Below are 13,841 nucleotides of genomic sequence, written 5' to 3'. Positions count from 1 at the left end.
GCACCAATGATCATTACTTCCATTATAGTCTCTGCTGCAAGTAGATTACCGCATGTAGGTATATCAGCAGGTTAGAGGCCTGTGCGCTAGATGAGTGGCCTCAGGGGGAACTGCAACTGGATTTCCTGAAAGGGTCTGCAGTCTGCAATCTCCCACATTTGTTCAGTAGGTGCATTACCTCCTGAGCTGTCTCACTATGGCTGGACCACCTGAATGGCATGTTGCTTGTGAACAGAACTTGGCAGCAGGCGCATCGCCCGAAGCTACTATCTCGCTCGGATTACAAACAGCGCTCTTCTCCAGGTTCCAGGCACCCTCCGGGGCAGGTGGGCGCTTTAAGCAGCCATGGGCCCGTGGATCCGTGAAGGGGCGGGGCCGACGGCAGAGGGGGCGGGGCCTGGGCGGGAGAGCACTAGGATGCTCTGTAGCAGCGGCAGCACCGGCAGCGGAGGCATCCCGTCCATGCCAGGCTGCACCGCGGACGGGCGTCGACGAGGGGCAGCGGGGGCGTCCCACCCTGCCTGGCTGTCAGCTGCCGCCCGCTGCGCAGGATGCGCCTCTAATTATAGATCATGCCGGGCTCCCTCGGCGCCCTCGCCCTGCCTCGCTGCCACTGCGGGGAGACTGCAGATGGCGAGCGCCGGAGCCGGCTCGCAGCATCCTCCTCCTCCGCCCCGGTGACGCCGCTCATGCCTCCGGCCGCCACCTCCGCTCCTGCCTGCTGCCCGCTGCCTGGAGGCTGCCCGGCGGGGCTCGACGACCGAGGACCGCTCCTGCAGACCGGCCTCTAGGCGCGGCGCTATCCCTGCATGGGGGTGTGTGGAGGACAGGTGGCACCGCCGACCTCTGCAGGACACGGCCTTTTGATGCCAGCCTCCCCTGGGCATGGATCGGGAACCCCGGCCTTAACAAGACTGGCATGGATCTCTGCTCTCTGCAAGGCGTGGGTCTGTGATCCCCCTCCGCATAAGACATGGGTTTTGAATTCCGATCTCGATGAGACATTGGCTCGTGATGTCTAGTCTACAGCACATGGGTCTGTGATCCCGAACTCTGTAAAGCCTGGATATTGAATTCCCATCTCAATCAGACTGGCGTGGATTTCTGGTCTCTGTACTACACACATCTTTAATCTCTGGAAGACATGGGCTTTGAAATTCGACCCTGATAAGACATTGGCATTGATTCCTGATCCCTACGAGCCATGGCTGTTTGATGTGCATCCCTATAGGACATGGGTTTTGAATTTCGACCCTGATGTGGCATTGCCATTGATTCCCGATCTCTTAAGGCATAGGTCTTTGATGCCTACCCCTAGAAGACATGGGTTTTGAGTTTCGACTCTGATAGGACATTGGCGTTGATCCCTGATCTCTTTAAGACATGGGCCTTTGATCCCAATCTTTATAAGGCATGGTGTTTGGATTCCGATAAGACATTGGCACGGATTCCGAAACCCACTAAGACATGGGTCTTTGATCCTGAACTCTATATGGCGTGGGTCTTTGATCCCATTCCACGTAAGACATGGGTTTTGAATTCCAATCTCGATAAGACATTGACAGGGATTCTGAAACTCTAAAAGGCATGGGTCTTTGATCCTGAAATCTCATAAAGCATGGGTTTTGAATTCCGATCTCTGGAAGGCATTGGCTTTGTATTCCTTTCTCAATAAATCATGGGTTTTGCATTCTAGTCTCATTAAAACATTGGCCTTGAATTCCAATGTCTGTAAGGCGTAGACTTTGAAATTGTTGTAAGACACTGTACTTTGATCCCACTTTCTAGAACACCAGTGTCTTGAACGCTAATCTCTGTAATACGTGGAGCTCCAATCCTTTTAAGGCCCAACTATGGAACTTCGATCGCTGTAGGACATGGCTCTTGGACCCCGGCGATGAATGGCCCAGGACCCGCAATTGAACTTTTGCCTCGGCTGAAGAGCAGACACAATCTTTATGTTCAATCATCTGCAGGATTTGGCTTTTTTTTTCCACCCCTAGGATGCTGACCATTTCAGAGGGGCTTTGATGCCATTGCTCAGCCAGGTTACGTGGACGCCTTCCCCCCCTGGCCTCTCCCCTTCCCCCACGCCATGGGCTGCATCCAGAGCATCACCTGCAAAACACGGATCCGGCGCGAGAACATCGTGGTGTACGACGTGTTGGCCACCATTGACCCCTGCCCCACTGTCATCGAGGAGACCTCGCCCATCGTCCTGAGGTACAAGACGCCCTACTTCAAGGCCTCCGCCCGGGTGGTGATGCCCCCGGTGCCCAGGAACGAGACCTGGGTGGTGGGCTGGATCCAAGCCTGCAACCAGATGGAGTTCTACAACACCTACAGCGACCTGGGCATGTAAGCGAAGCCGCGTCGGCTCATGTCAGCCTTGTAGCTAGCTGCCCCTCCCCCACCCTCAGTGGTCGCCATGCACGTGCTTCCCCTCGCTGCATGCCTGGGGAGGGGGGCTGGGCTCCAGATTCAATCCATAATGCATGAGACCCCCACCCCCTCACCACCACCCCCTCATGCATGCAAAATTCACTCTCTGTCCCTAACCACACACACCCACACCTCAGGACACCCTGGAACACCGCCACAGCCGCTTGAATTAATGAAGTCATTTCACCTGTGACAAGGGAAGGGAAAAAACGAGTATGTGGCGAGCAAGTGCACGTGGATGAGAACCGAGCAGCTCATGGTGTCACGCCTTGGGGAGGCAAAACGGTTTCTGGAAATTCATGAATATGTTGGCACTGAGAGGCCAAGGAACGGGGTGGGGCTCCCGTACATCATTAATTGTTTTTTTTTGTGTCAGTGAGCGTGCATTATGCAGCAGTGGTGTAACCAAAAATCACGAGGCCCCTGCAGAATGTCACCAGGAGCCCCTGAGTCTCATATATATTTTTTGGCCTTGGGCTGAAGGACTTCCCTTGAAAGGTTGAGGGGCCCCTTAAAGTGTTGTCCCCTCCATTACACCCCAGCTATGTAGGAGTTTACATAGGACACAAAAGGGCAACAATTTCCCCATCTATCACCCCACCTGCTTTCCTTGGTCTCCAGCTCTACCCTAGTTCTCCTGTCTCTGTAAAAACGGATTTTGAAAAGTTTATTTGCATTTAGCACAGAAGTCTCCTTGAAATACATCCTAGCCCCCGGCATGACACTCCGAGACGGATAGTCTATTTAACATGACTGTAGTTCTTCCAAAGGCATTCTGGTACTTGTAGTCAGTTTTCTTTGCCTCTTCCGATGCAAATTTGTGAGGTGTAACACAGTGTGTACATGCACAGGCCTTATAAAATCTTCTGGTACTTTTCTGATAAACTTTAATAGTCAGACACTTCTCTGTTAATACTGGAATTCTTATGTGTATTTCAAGCTTCTGGGCGGTCTTAAGAGAAAAGTTTTCATATCCATACCTTTCTATGGCATGGGTGACCCCAACTGATATACCCAAGTTGTCCTGGGTCCTAAAGCAATCAAGGAGAAACCCCCATCGCCTGGTTTGATAGTAAAGTGCAGTGGGCCCCTCAGACCTCTGGGCCCCTGTGCCACTGCACCTGCTGCACTTATTATAGGTATATCCCTATTGCCCAGTGGTTAATTTGTAAAAAAAATAAGTGCCAAGGCTCTTATCAGGAGGCAGCTTGCCCCAGCCCATTTCGCCTGTTAGCGATGCCTAAAACAGAACCAACTACTAACCATGAAATTGGGGAAAGGATGTGTTGTAATGGCCAGAGCTGCTGACTTCGTAGCTGGGAAACCAGGTTTGAGTCTCGGCATCAGCTGTGATTCTGGGCAAATCAGTTAATATCCCCGTGGCTACCATAAATTAATGTGTCCTTAATTGGTGCTCATGAAAAGCGCTGGCGTTGATGTTTAAGTGCTGGTGCTGAGCACCGGAAACCACCAGATCAAATTAAGCACTGCCATTCCCCCTTAGACTTTAACAGTCTTAGACTGAGAAGGTTGAACAGTACAAGTACAGGATGGCCGGGGAGGATAGAAGCTGTGTCAAATAAAAGACAAGTGCCAATATCCCTAATCGGGTGCTACTAGATTCCGAAATGTGTTTTATTTGTAAACAGATAAAATGCCCTCAGTGTTATCTATAATCAGGGCCTCTGGAATAATGCGATCTTGTGGCTGCAGCGTTTTGTGCATACTTATGGATTTGCTGCATTTGGCACATGCAGTATCTCCTGCAATATCTGCAGATCGGAATAGAAAAATGTTTCAACCTCAAACCGATCAATAGTTACTAAAAACGCAGTGACACGTCTTGCAGTGCACTGGAAGGTCCTTTGCAAAGGTTGACTGATCCCCGTTTAGTTGCTTATTGCTGTATTTTGCTGTTAAACTGGATCTAATGACGTGAAACCCTTTCCCAGACTGTGTTCACCTGTGTGCAAAATGATAAAAAATGAAGAAATACCATCACAAAATATGCCCTCTTGCACTGCATAGCTTGCTTTTTCTTGTCGCATAATTTAGTCAATCCTGCCACTTAACTTAGCCCTCCCATACCGCATAATTATAGCAGCCCTGTCTTTAGGCACAAAAGCACCCTGAAAGTATTAACATTTGCACACAGTATCGAGTATGATTTTCACCCATTTAATGTCATGGTGATATATAATGGGGTAGTAGCATGCCCAAACGGGTTTTGCATCCAACTTGCATGTGTCAATGCACCGTTATGCACACCGAGGTGCAAAACGTAAATGCAAATTGTGCTCAGCTCACAATAGGCGCTTGTTGAAAACAAGCGATTAAACCTAAGTGATGCTGTATCTGTCTGAAGTTTGTCTTTTCTCTCTTTGACAAAGGCAAGAGGCCAAAAACTCATACCAAGTGCAGAAAAGTCCCAAATACAAGCTTTTTCTGTCAGCCCTCACCAATTACCTCTCCTAGTTACGTCATCTAGAAAATACGAGGGTGGGAGCAGAGCTTAATTTGCGCCGGTGCTTGCCGGTGGTCGCCGGTGGTCAGCACAGGCATTCTTTTTCAGCGATCGGGACTCATTTTTCCTTGTCAGACTTTAACCCAGCGCAAAAGAGGTAGGCAGGAAACGGAGAAAAAAGAAGATATAGAAAGATAGGAAACCAGTGAAAAAAGGTTGAAAGCAGGGAGGAAAAAAGAGCCTGCAATAGTGTGATAAGAGATAAGTGTAGGGTCGAGGAAGAAAGAGACTTGAGGTGAAATCAAGATCTGGCAGCCGGCGTTTGCAGCTCCCGCCCTGGGAACACGCGTTAGTACTTTGAGGACGAGAATAAAGCGAAACCCAATCTGAAAATGAATCTTGAACAGTGTGGAAGTTGCCTAGCTACGAGTTTAGATGTTATTTGAAAAGTGCGGTGCGATCGGTTGCAGACCGCATTAGACCGTTTAGAATTATCCACAGTGGTTAACTTCTATTTTTTTAAACACATCCTACTGCTGATATTCAGGGCCGGTTTTAGCACTGATGGCGCCTGGTGCGACAATCATTTTTGACGTCCCCACTCCCAATGACCGCCTCCTCAGATTCTCTCACTACCACCAGGCAAAAGTGCCCCTCATCTCTCCAATCATAAGTTAATGCTAAACCCAGCGATCCCTCAGCCCGCCGAGGTCAGTGCCCCCTCCACATGTAAGCACCCGGTGCGTCCGCACCGGTTGCACTGCCCTAAAGCCGCTCCTGCTGATGTTCAGTATAAGCGCTCCCACAGTTGGCAGTTAGTTCTCAATGGAAAATGGTTTTGTCCAGGAAGACACAATTTGGACAATTGGGGAGCCGGGATTAGAAGTGTATAGGTGTGGGTATTTATAAAGAATAACCTTAGCAAGTGAGCAATGTACATTATGAAGGTGTACGGGAATCGTTCTGAGGTGCGCCCCCTGATAATCGACAGTATCGAATATCGGGGACAGAATACTGAAAATAAAATATCAACAGGTGAGCAAGTCTAGATTTTCGATACCTACCAGTGCTTAATTTGTAATAAAAACATAGAAGCCAGGGCCCCCGTCAGGAGTCCACCCCAGCTTGCCCCAACCATTGCACCTGCCAGAGCTGCCAAAGGCTGCACCAACCCATCTACTAACCATCACACTCTTACAAGTGTGACAATTCCAGGCCCCCAAAAGCCATAAAAATGGCCTGGGTGGTAGGCATTAGTCATTGTTATTGTACATTGAGTTAATAAGCAGCTGTTGTAGTTATCTTTAAATTCAACTGACCGCTAGGCAGACTGTCATAAGTGCTGGTGCTGACAAGTGCCGGTGCAGAGCACAGGAAACCACTGGCTCAAATTAAGCACTGGTAACTCCACATATATTTACCCACGCAGTACATGTATCTTCAAGGTACATAGATGTGAAGTTAGGAGCAGTGTATCTATACTTGCCCACATGCACTTACCTTTGGATATGTTGTCCCTTGATATTCAGCCCTCGATATTAGTTTGCCACAATATTGTTGGTGCTGATTTTCAGTAGTATAAACCAGTATTCAGCAGTATAATCCAGTTCTGGGATTATGGTGTCGAGTCGGGATAGTGTGGAAGTGGAGGGAGAAGAAGGAGAAGCACAGAGAAGCTGAAGATTTCTTGCCAATGATGACTGAGAAGTTGTTCCATGAAAAGAAAAAGGGCTTGGAGCATATTTACAAGGGGATTGCGCCACCAGAATGTCCCGTTTACCGACATTCCGGTGGCGCAATGCCCTGCACAATATGTTTTGTGGCTAAACACTGCATTTTTAATATGGTAATCTTTCCTACAGGTATTTGCGTGAAAGGCGTGCGCAGAGTGTGTTGCAGTGGGCCTTCCATCGTAACACCCATTGCTTTTTGACGCTGTCCCAGATTTACAAGGATCTGTAAATCTGAGAAACGAACGCCATGCAATAGTAGACTAGATCAACGAGGAGAAATACTTTTATTTCCCCTCCTTTTTGCTCTTTTGATGTGTGCTTGCATCTGCACATCTGCCATTAATGATTGTTTATGTGCAGGAAGGTGTCCCTTCCTGCACATAAAAAATCATTAAATAATGACAATTAGCTTTTTCTATGTGTACCGCAGAATGCAGGAAACAGAGAAGTAACAAACCGCCATTGTTAATTGTTTATGTGCAGGACGGGACACCTTCCTGCGCATAAACCATTCTTCCCTGCAACAAAGGCTCCCTTGCACTTCGGCACAAGGGTGTCTGTGTTGGCGCTAGGTAGCTATTTTTAGGGCCAGCTCTAATGAACACACAGAGGTGCGCCGTATTGTTGCAAATACGACGCATCCCAAGAAATGATGGAGCGCTCTTCAAGTGTGAAGAGATGAGGTCCTGATTACAATTGGCCTGGCAAATTGCCACACCTGCGTAAGCACCGGTTTGCGCAGGGATTGCAGTGAAAAGTTGTGCGATGTGCATTACTGATGGTAATTGCCATGGGCGAAAAAGATTGCACTCTTCATTACATTTCGGCAGCTCAAAACCTCCTGGAATTGAATACAGGGAAAAGACCAGGTACTTAACAGTACCTGTGTTTTTTGGTATGGTAAGCTAAAAATCCACGTTAGTCCCCAAAAAATCAGAATATGCAATAATTATCACATCCAATAAATTCGGAACACCTTTGTGTCTGATTTTTATCGGATCATTAATCAGGCTTTTGGTGCATAGTAGGTGAAGGTTTGTCTCCTGGTCTTTCTTTAGCCATAAGTCTGAATTTCAACTCACCTCCTTGTGTTACATTGGCTTCCTGCGGTGATTAGTTTTTGGACCAGGTGGGTTGGTTCACTGTTCATTACTGCCTTGTAGGTGAAGTAGCAGTTCTTGAAGATAATGAGTCCCCCCAGGGGCAGCCAATACACTTTGCTAAGAGGCCAGTATTGTAATCTTGTGTTTCTACCCTTTGAGGGGGGAACATCCTTTACGACGCGGATGTTACCCCGCTCTACCATTACGACGCGTCTCTTACAACGCAAGTAGTAACCACGACTTGCACTGGAGGGCGCTCAAGGACAAGAAATAGTTCATTTACTATTCTAACACCTTCCCTACTATCCACGAGGACTGGTGTTGGAATAGTAAATTAAACTATTCCTAAATCCGCACCCTACAGTGCAAGTCGTGGTAACGACTTGCGTTGTAAAACACGCGTTGTAACGGTACGCGTGGTAATAGCCCGCGTCGTACCGTCATACATCCCTTTGAGGAGTCTGGCAGTGGCACACAGAACAATCTTCACAAGTAGGCCTCGGAGAAATTTTAATTACGTAGGCGTAATATGCATAATTTTCTGGAAATTTGCATTACTCTTGCGACACGAATTTCCAGAAATTACGTCACTGAACTGTTTGGTGTAGTTATGCGCCAAACTCTGTTAAAATTTAAAGTGCAATGCGCCATTTGAGGTTATCACAAAAGCCCAGGAACAATAGAATGGGAGCAGCTGTTGTTTGCTGTCTTTTATTAAATGTTTATATAGGTGGGGGTAGAAATTCTGCTCCCAATTTAAATGTTCCCTTGCACCAAAAATTGGCCTGAAGACGCATTTTACACCATTGTAAAGTACAAAATGACAGAGTTGCTTAATTACTTGTAATTTTGCTGAAATGTCACGTAATTACACAAAAACAGTTACATGAATTTAGCATAATCCCATTCACAAGGATCAGGGTCAAGTCTGGAGCTACAGGAGGGTCATTGGCCCACATTGGTGCGAGAGGATCAGGGTTTAGATGGCGGTTCTGAGTCCTAGTTTTGAATAATATGTTTTTATCCTGCGTAGTAGGATCCCTGAGTTTTCGCTGTTATTTATGTTTTGAGGAGAAGGCAACTGCAGTGGCGGCTCCTCCGCTATGGCGGAGGCGCGTCACCCCGCTGCTTTCAAGCAGTGCGAGATTGAGAAGTAAAAACATAAAATGATAATAACTCTCAGTTACTATCATTTTATGTTTGTGCTGCTTTGCAGGCGGGCGGGTGAGCGGGGCTGCTCTTCTCTCGGAGCAGAGCAGGGGAGGAGAAGTTTGCCCACTTCTAAGAGCGCAATGAGCGTTTGGTTGACCCTCTCAGGCCGCCCAAACCAGTCATGCACACATTCTCCATTCTCCATGCAGGCTGCATTACAGCCTGCGTAGAGAACATGCCATGCCCCCATTCCCTGGTTGAGTGTTGAATCAGGATGCTCAAAATGAATCACAATGCTGCATTGCAGCGTTGTGATTGGTCAGTGGGGCCTGGCTATGCTTCCTGTTCCTTAAGGAGAGCAGGAGCAGAGACGCATGACCCTGCTGCACAGTAAGTTTTTTTTTTGTTTTTTACTATGCACAGTATCCCCCCAAACCTGACCCCGCTCCTCCACCCACGAGCCTTGCCGGCCGCCACTGGGCAACTGTCCATGGTGAATCTGAGTGAAATGGGCCCAATTTAACTAAAGTTTGGCATTGGACCAACGCTAAGCTTTGGGTGCATATGACACAAAGGGGAATAAATTATTCAGTGATCAACTTCTGCATGCAAAAGATAGCCGGCAGGGTTGCAGAACCATCAACACCTTGGGTTGCACAGGCCTAATCCTTATTAATTTATGCACAGTGGGTGTAACAGAGAAGGACAAGCCAAAACTGGCCAGCCAATCACCTAAAATAGTGTGTACGGCCGTTGCATGAAATTCTAATGCCAAAACAAGCCAGGTGCAAACAAAAGGCAAAAGGACTAATGTGAGATATTCCGACACATAATGTATAATTTAAGAAAAATGTGCATATATACACAGTTTATACTTTGCCAGCTGCCAACTTTTAGGAGTTTGTAGACAAGGGTGAAAATAGCCTACAGGGGGCATGCAAGGCACTGCTGCTTCGCGTTTGCATCGCAGCACTAGTGCAGTGTTAATCCACCTTTTTTGCGTGAGCACCTGGGATGTAGCTATCAGTAGTGCAGCAGGTGCAGCGGCACCGGGGCCCATGGTCCTAGAGGGCTCCTCTGCATTCCAATTATGGCTGTGTATTACTATGTAACTGGTACCAGAGGGCCAGGTTTCTTGCTTGCATTAATTCCAGTGGCACCCTTGAGATGCCACTGATGAGCACTCCAGATAACTCAGCATGCAAATTGTAACAGCTTTGATTTTGCTAAATGTTTCTATAATATTTGACGCACTTGATTATATGAGCAACAGTAGCTGTAGGCCTTATAGTTCGCTAAGAGTAGACGAGTAAATCTCTTCAGTGTTATGTTGCGGAGCCAATCCTGGATGTCTGCTTTTGTGGAACTGTTGGCGATGAGAATGAGTCTAGGTTTAGTCAGTCGTGGCCGGTGCAGGTAAGCGTGGTGGGGTTGTTGGACGCGTTGGGGGTGGGTGGGCGGGGTGCGTTTGGTGGGGCGGGAGGAGGGAGTCAACAGACGATGGAATAAGGAAAATTATATAAATAAGTAAATCCTATTCCGTCATCTGTCAACTTTCCCCACCACCCTGCCCCACCACGCTTACCTGCACCGGCCGTGACTGGTTTTAGTCCAGTTAGATTCGAGGTATGCGCATGACACTGAGCCTTGTAGGAGAGTGAGGCAATCTCTGTGTGGACAGCTATCTTTCGTTGTGGTTTTTAGAGTTGAGGGCACGTTCTTAAGGTACTTCACTGGCAAAGCCACAGAAATTATGCAGCAGGGGAGGACCAAATTATGTGGCATTGTTTTCTAAACTATGCGGCAACAAAACCTCAATGAGGCACATTTTGTAACTATGTTACTTCCTTATGTTGTCAGTTTTGCAAGTTAACGCTGTCTGGGCAAAGGTTCCATTTCATTAGTTACAGTTTAACACTAAAATACATTAAATATCAAGAGAAAGATCAACCTTTATGAAGGGCCTTCCATTGCACAGCAATACATGCTGCTGTGTTTTTAGTAACTTTTGATCCGTTTGAGGTAAAAACTATTTGTTTATTAAAATCTTCCAATTATGGAGCAGATGATTGACTATGTGGCAAAGGCAGCATATGCATAATTATGCAGAAAATGCAGCAGCCGCAAAATTGCATAATTCCAGTGCACTTGTCCGCAGGTAATTGGCCCGCACTTAGATTTGAAAAATCAGGGTTTCCACTTCACATTTATCAATGTGACAAGTGCCTACACAGGTGGAGTGGAGATGGAGGAGGGGCTAAATCCTTGTTTTTGGGGTTTCCTTAATCTCCTCACTATTTCCTGCCTCTTACCTTAAATGCCGAGGCAACAACCTACAGCAGAGTTCCATCTTGTCTTAAAGTGGGGGAGGGGGCGTGAGTCTGCGAAACACCGTACTAACACCAGTAAGACATTTATTTAAGTAGCCAATGCCCATGTCTATGAGGTTTTACAGATCTCTAACCTCATAGACATGGGCATTGGCTGGAATGTGCTGCCTCCGTTCAGTTCACTCTCATCACATAGCCCAGTGGGTTTAAGTGGACACTGCAAAGATGTGTCATATATTGAAATCCCAGCAGTGTTGACTTCACTTTTTACTCTATCAATATTAATAACGATGAGTGCTATTGAGTTAGCTCTTTAAATGCCATTATAACATATGCCTATTACAGTGCCTCGAAGCTACATGACTGTTTCAGAAAGGGCTGTAGAGAACCCAGGGGCATATTATCAAGGGGGGCGATAGTATTATCGCCGCTTAGTGGATGAAAACGGCCGCTAAAGCGGCAAAAATTGCCTATCGCCCTATTAGCAAGCTGTTGCTAACAGCAGTTAGCGACAGTTTGTAGGCGATAGCGAGCGGTTTGGGGCCCGCTTTGCATTTCAGCGATATTTATCGCTAATGACATGCAAAGTGGGCGTACCCAACCTGTTAGCGACTGAAAGCAGTCGCTAACATCGCTATCGCCTATTACCAATACAGGCGTAGCAATGGAAATATTCGCGCTAAGCGCGAATATCTCCAAAATCTAACACCTGCTCAGACCAGTTCTTAGCCATTATATCCAATGGGAGGTGGATATAATGGCTAAGACCCTGTTAGCGATAATGCGTGAATATCGCTGTATTCTCAGCGATATTCACGGATTTTGCCGCTATCGCCGGGGATTTTATCGCTTTTGAGATAAACGTTGCTAATAGCACGTTATCTCAGCGATAAAATCCCGTGATGTGCGGCGATAACAAAATTGCCGCTAACCCTACTTAGCGATAAATATCGCTATTTGTTGATAATGTGCCCCCAAGTTATTACTACTGGTAATCTTGTAGGTAGATTTTTCTGGGATTGTAGATATGTCGAATCTCTCCTTTGTTTTGTGGGACAACAGGGAAAGGATATGTAATGTGTTTTCATTTTTGGGTGAGTTGAAGTAGGGATAAACATGTCTGCAGAGTGGCTGCTATACTTTCCATATGAACATGTGGAGAACGGGTTGTATATTCCGGAGACTGAGCACACTGGCTATACATTTACCACTACTGGTAAATATACCATGAGAACAAGCACCCCCCCAGCCACTTGAGTAGTTTCTAGTCCATTTTTAACCCATCACTTTCTAGCAACTTTTACATTGATTCTAAATACTTCCAATCTTGTCAAAAGAGAGGAGAGGAATCAGACCAAACGGGAAAAGAATTAGAGCATAATAAAACAAACTCCAAGAGCAAAACATGAGAGGCTGGAACTGTATTCATATGACATATATGATTAAAAATTCGACCTTAAATCCTCTCAAAAGAGTGCCAATAACTCATATCCAGGCCTTCACACGCATAAAATAAAGACGGGGGATTTTGGCCCTATACACTGACATGACATGTCCAAGATGACATCGCCCACAAATTTTATAAAATCTCTATAGGGCGTTGACCTGAGAGAGGACTCTGCTCGGACAGAGCTTCATGTACTCAACATCGCTCCCATTCTTAGAAAAAACCTTCCAGAGGTAACGATACAAGCCCACTATTTCTAATATATATGTACCCAAATACCAATTAAAAATTCCTCTTTAGTCCTGACGCCTCCTTAGGAAAAATCAAGATTTTGCTTTAAGAAATACTAATCTTCAAAAAGTGGAGTTCTGCATAGTTTGACGATGCTACAAGACGACGCTGCAAGTCAATATGAGTTAAGTCCATAATGGCTACATTGTCAGCATATATCAGGGAGCCAATGGACATTTCACCAATTCTGGGAGGATCACCCTTCAGTTGATTTAAGGTGCCTGGGAGATCATAAATATATAAGGAAAACAGAAGAGGAGCCAAGAAACAGCCCTGCTTAAGATCGCTCCAAGTTTCAACCTTATGGGATGAATCTTGTGTCCCCCCCCATCAGGTATCAATATGTAGCTCCATAATAAGACCCACAAGGTGGTGAGGAACACCCAAAAGAAGAAACTTTTCCCACATTTTTTGATGACCAACTCTATTAAATTATGTGGAGAAATCAATAAACGCTGTGAGTGCTAACATACCTTGGGAAAAGGAGTATTTTCCGCTATCGTTTGAAGGACCGCGATATTGTCAAGTGTACTATGATTCCTCCTAAAGCTGGCAGGTTCCGGGGGAATAATATTCTGATCTTGAGCCCACTGTTGTGAATGACAGAGTACACTCTTGGCAAAAAGTATGCCAGGGGCCTTCTTAAACAGTGGTACAATAACAGTGCCCTCCCAGGATTGGGGGATTTTCCCGGAATGATAACAATAATTCAATAATGGGGCAAGGAAGGATCCCTAAGCTGCAGCCTCCTTTTTAATGACTGTGATGGGAACTTCGTCAGGCCCCAAAGTTGCAGAGCCTATGGCATTCTTTATAAACCCTATAATCTCGTTAACAGAGGGAGCACCGAACACGGAATACAACACCTTGTCTACACAA

General features: G+C 46.5%; 1 protein-coding gene across 1 annotated transcript in view; it reads left to right on the top strand.

Annotated features, from left to right (window-relative positions):
* Positions 1 to 442: 442 nt before the first annotated feature.
* Positions 443 to 13,841, top strand: part of LOC144775259 (protein FAM78B) — a 171,145-nt gene continuing 157,746 nt past the window's right edge. The window contains exon 1 of the mRNA XM_078659221.1: positions 443 to 2,358. Coding sequence (XP_078515347.1) covers positions 2,096 to 2,358 — 263 coding nt within the window. The 5' untranslated portion in view covers positions 443 to 2,095. The remainder of the gene's footprint in view (positions 2,359 to 13,841) is intronic.

Source organism: Lissotriton helveticus, chromosome 1_1, assembly GCF_964261635.1.
Source record: "Lissotriton helveticus chromosome 1_1, aLisHel1.1, whole genome shotgun sequence".
Taxonomy (NCBI): domain Eukaryota; kingdom Metazoa; phylum Chordata; class Amphibia; order Caudata; family Salamandridae; genus Lissotriton; species Lissotriton helveticus.
Note: the sequence above shows the minus strand (reverse complement) of the source record. Positions and strands in the feature narration are given on the sequence as shown.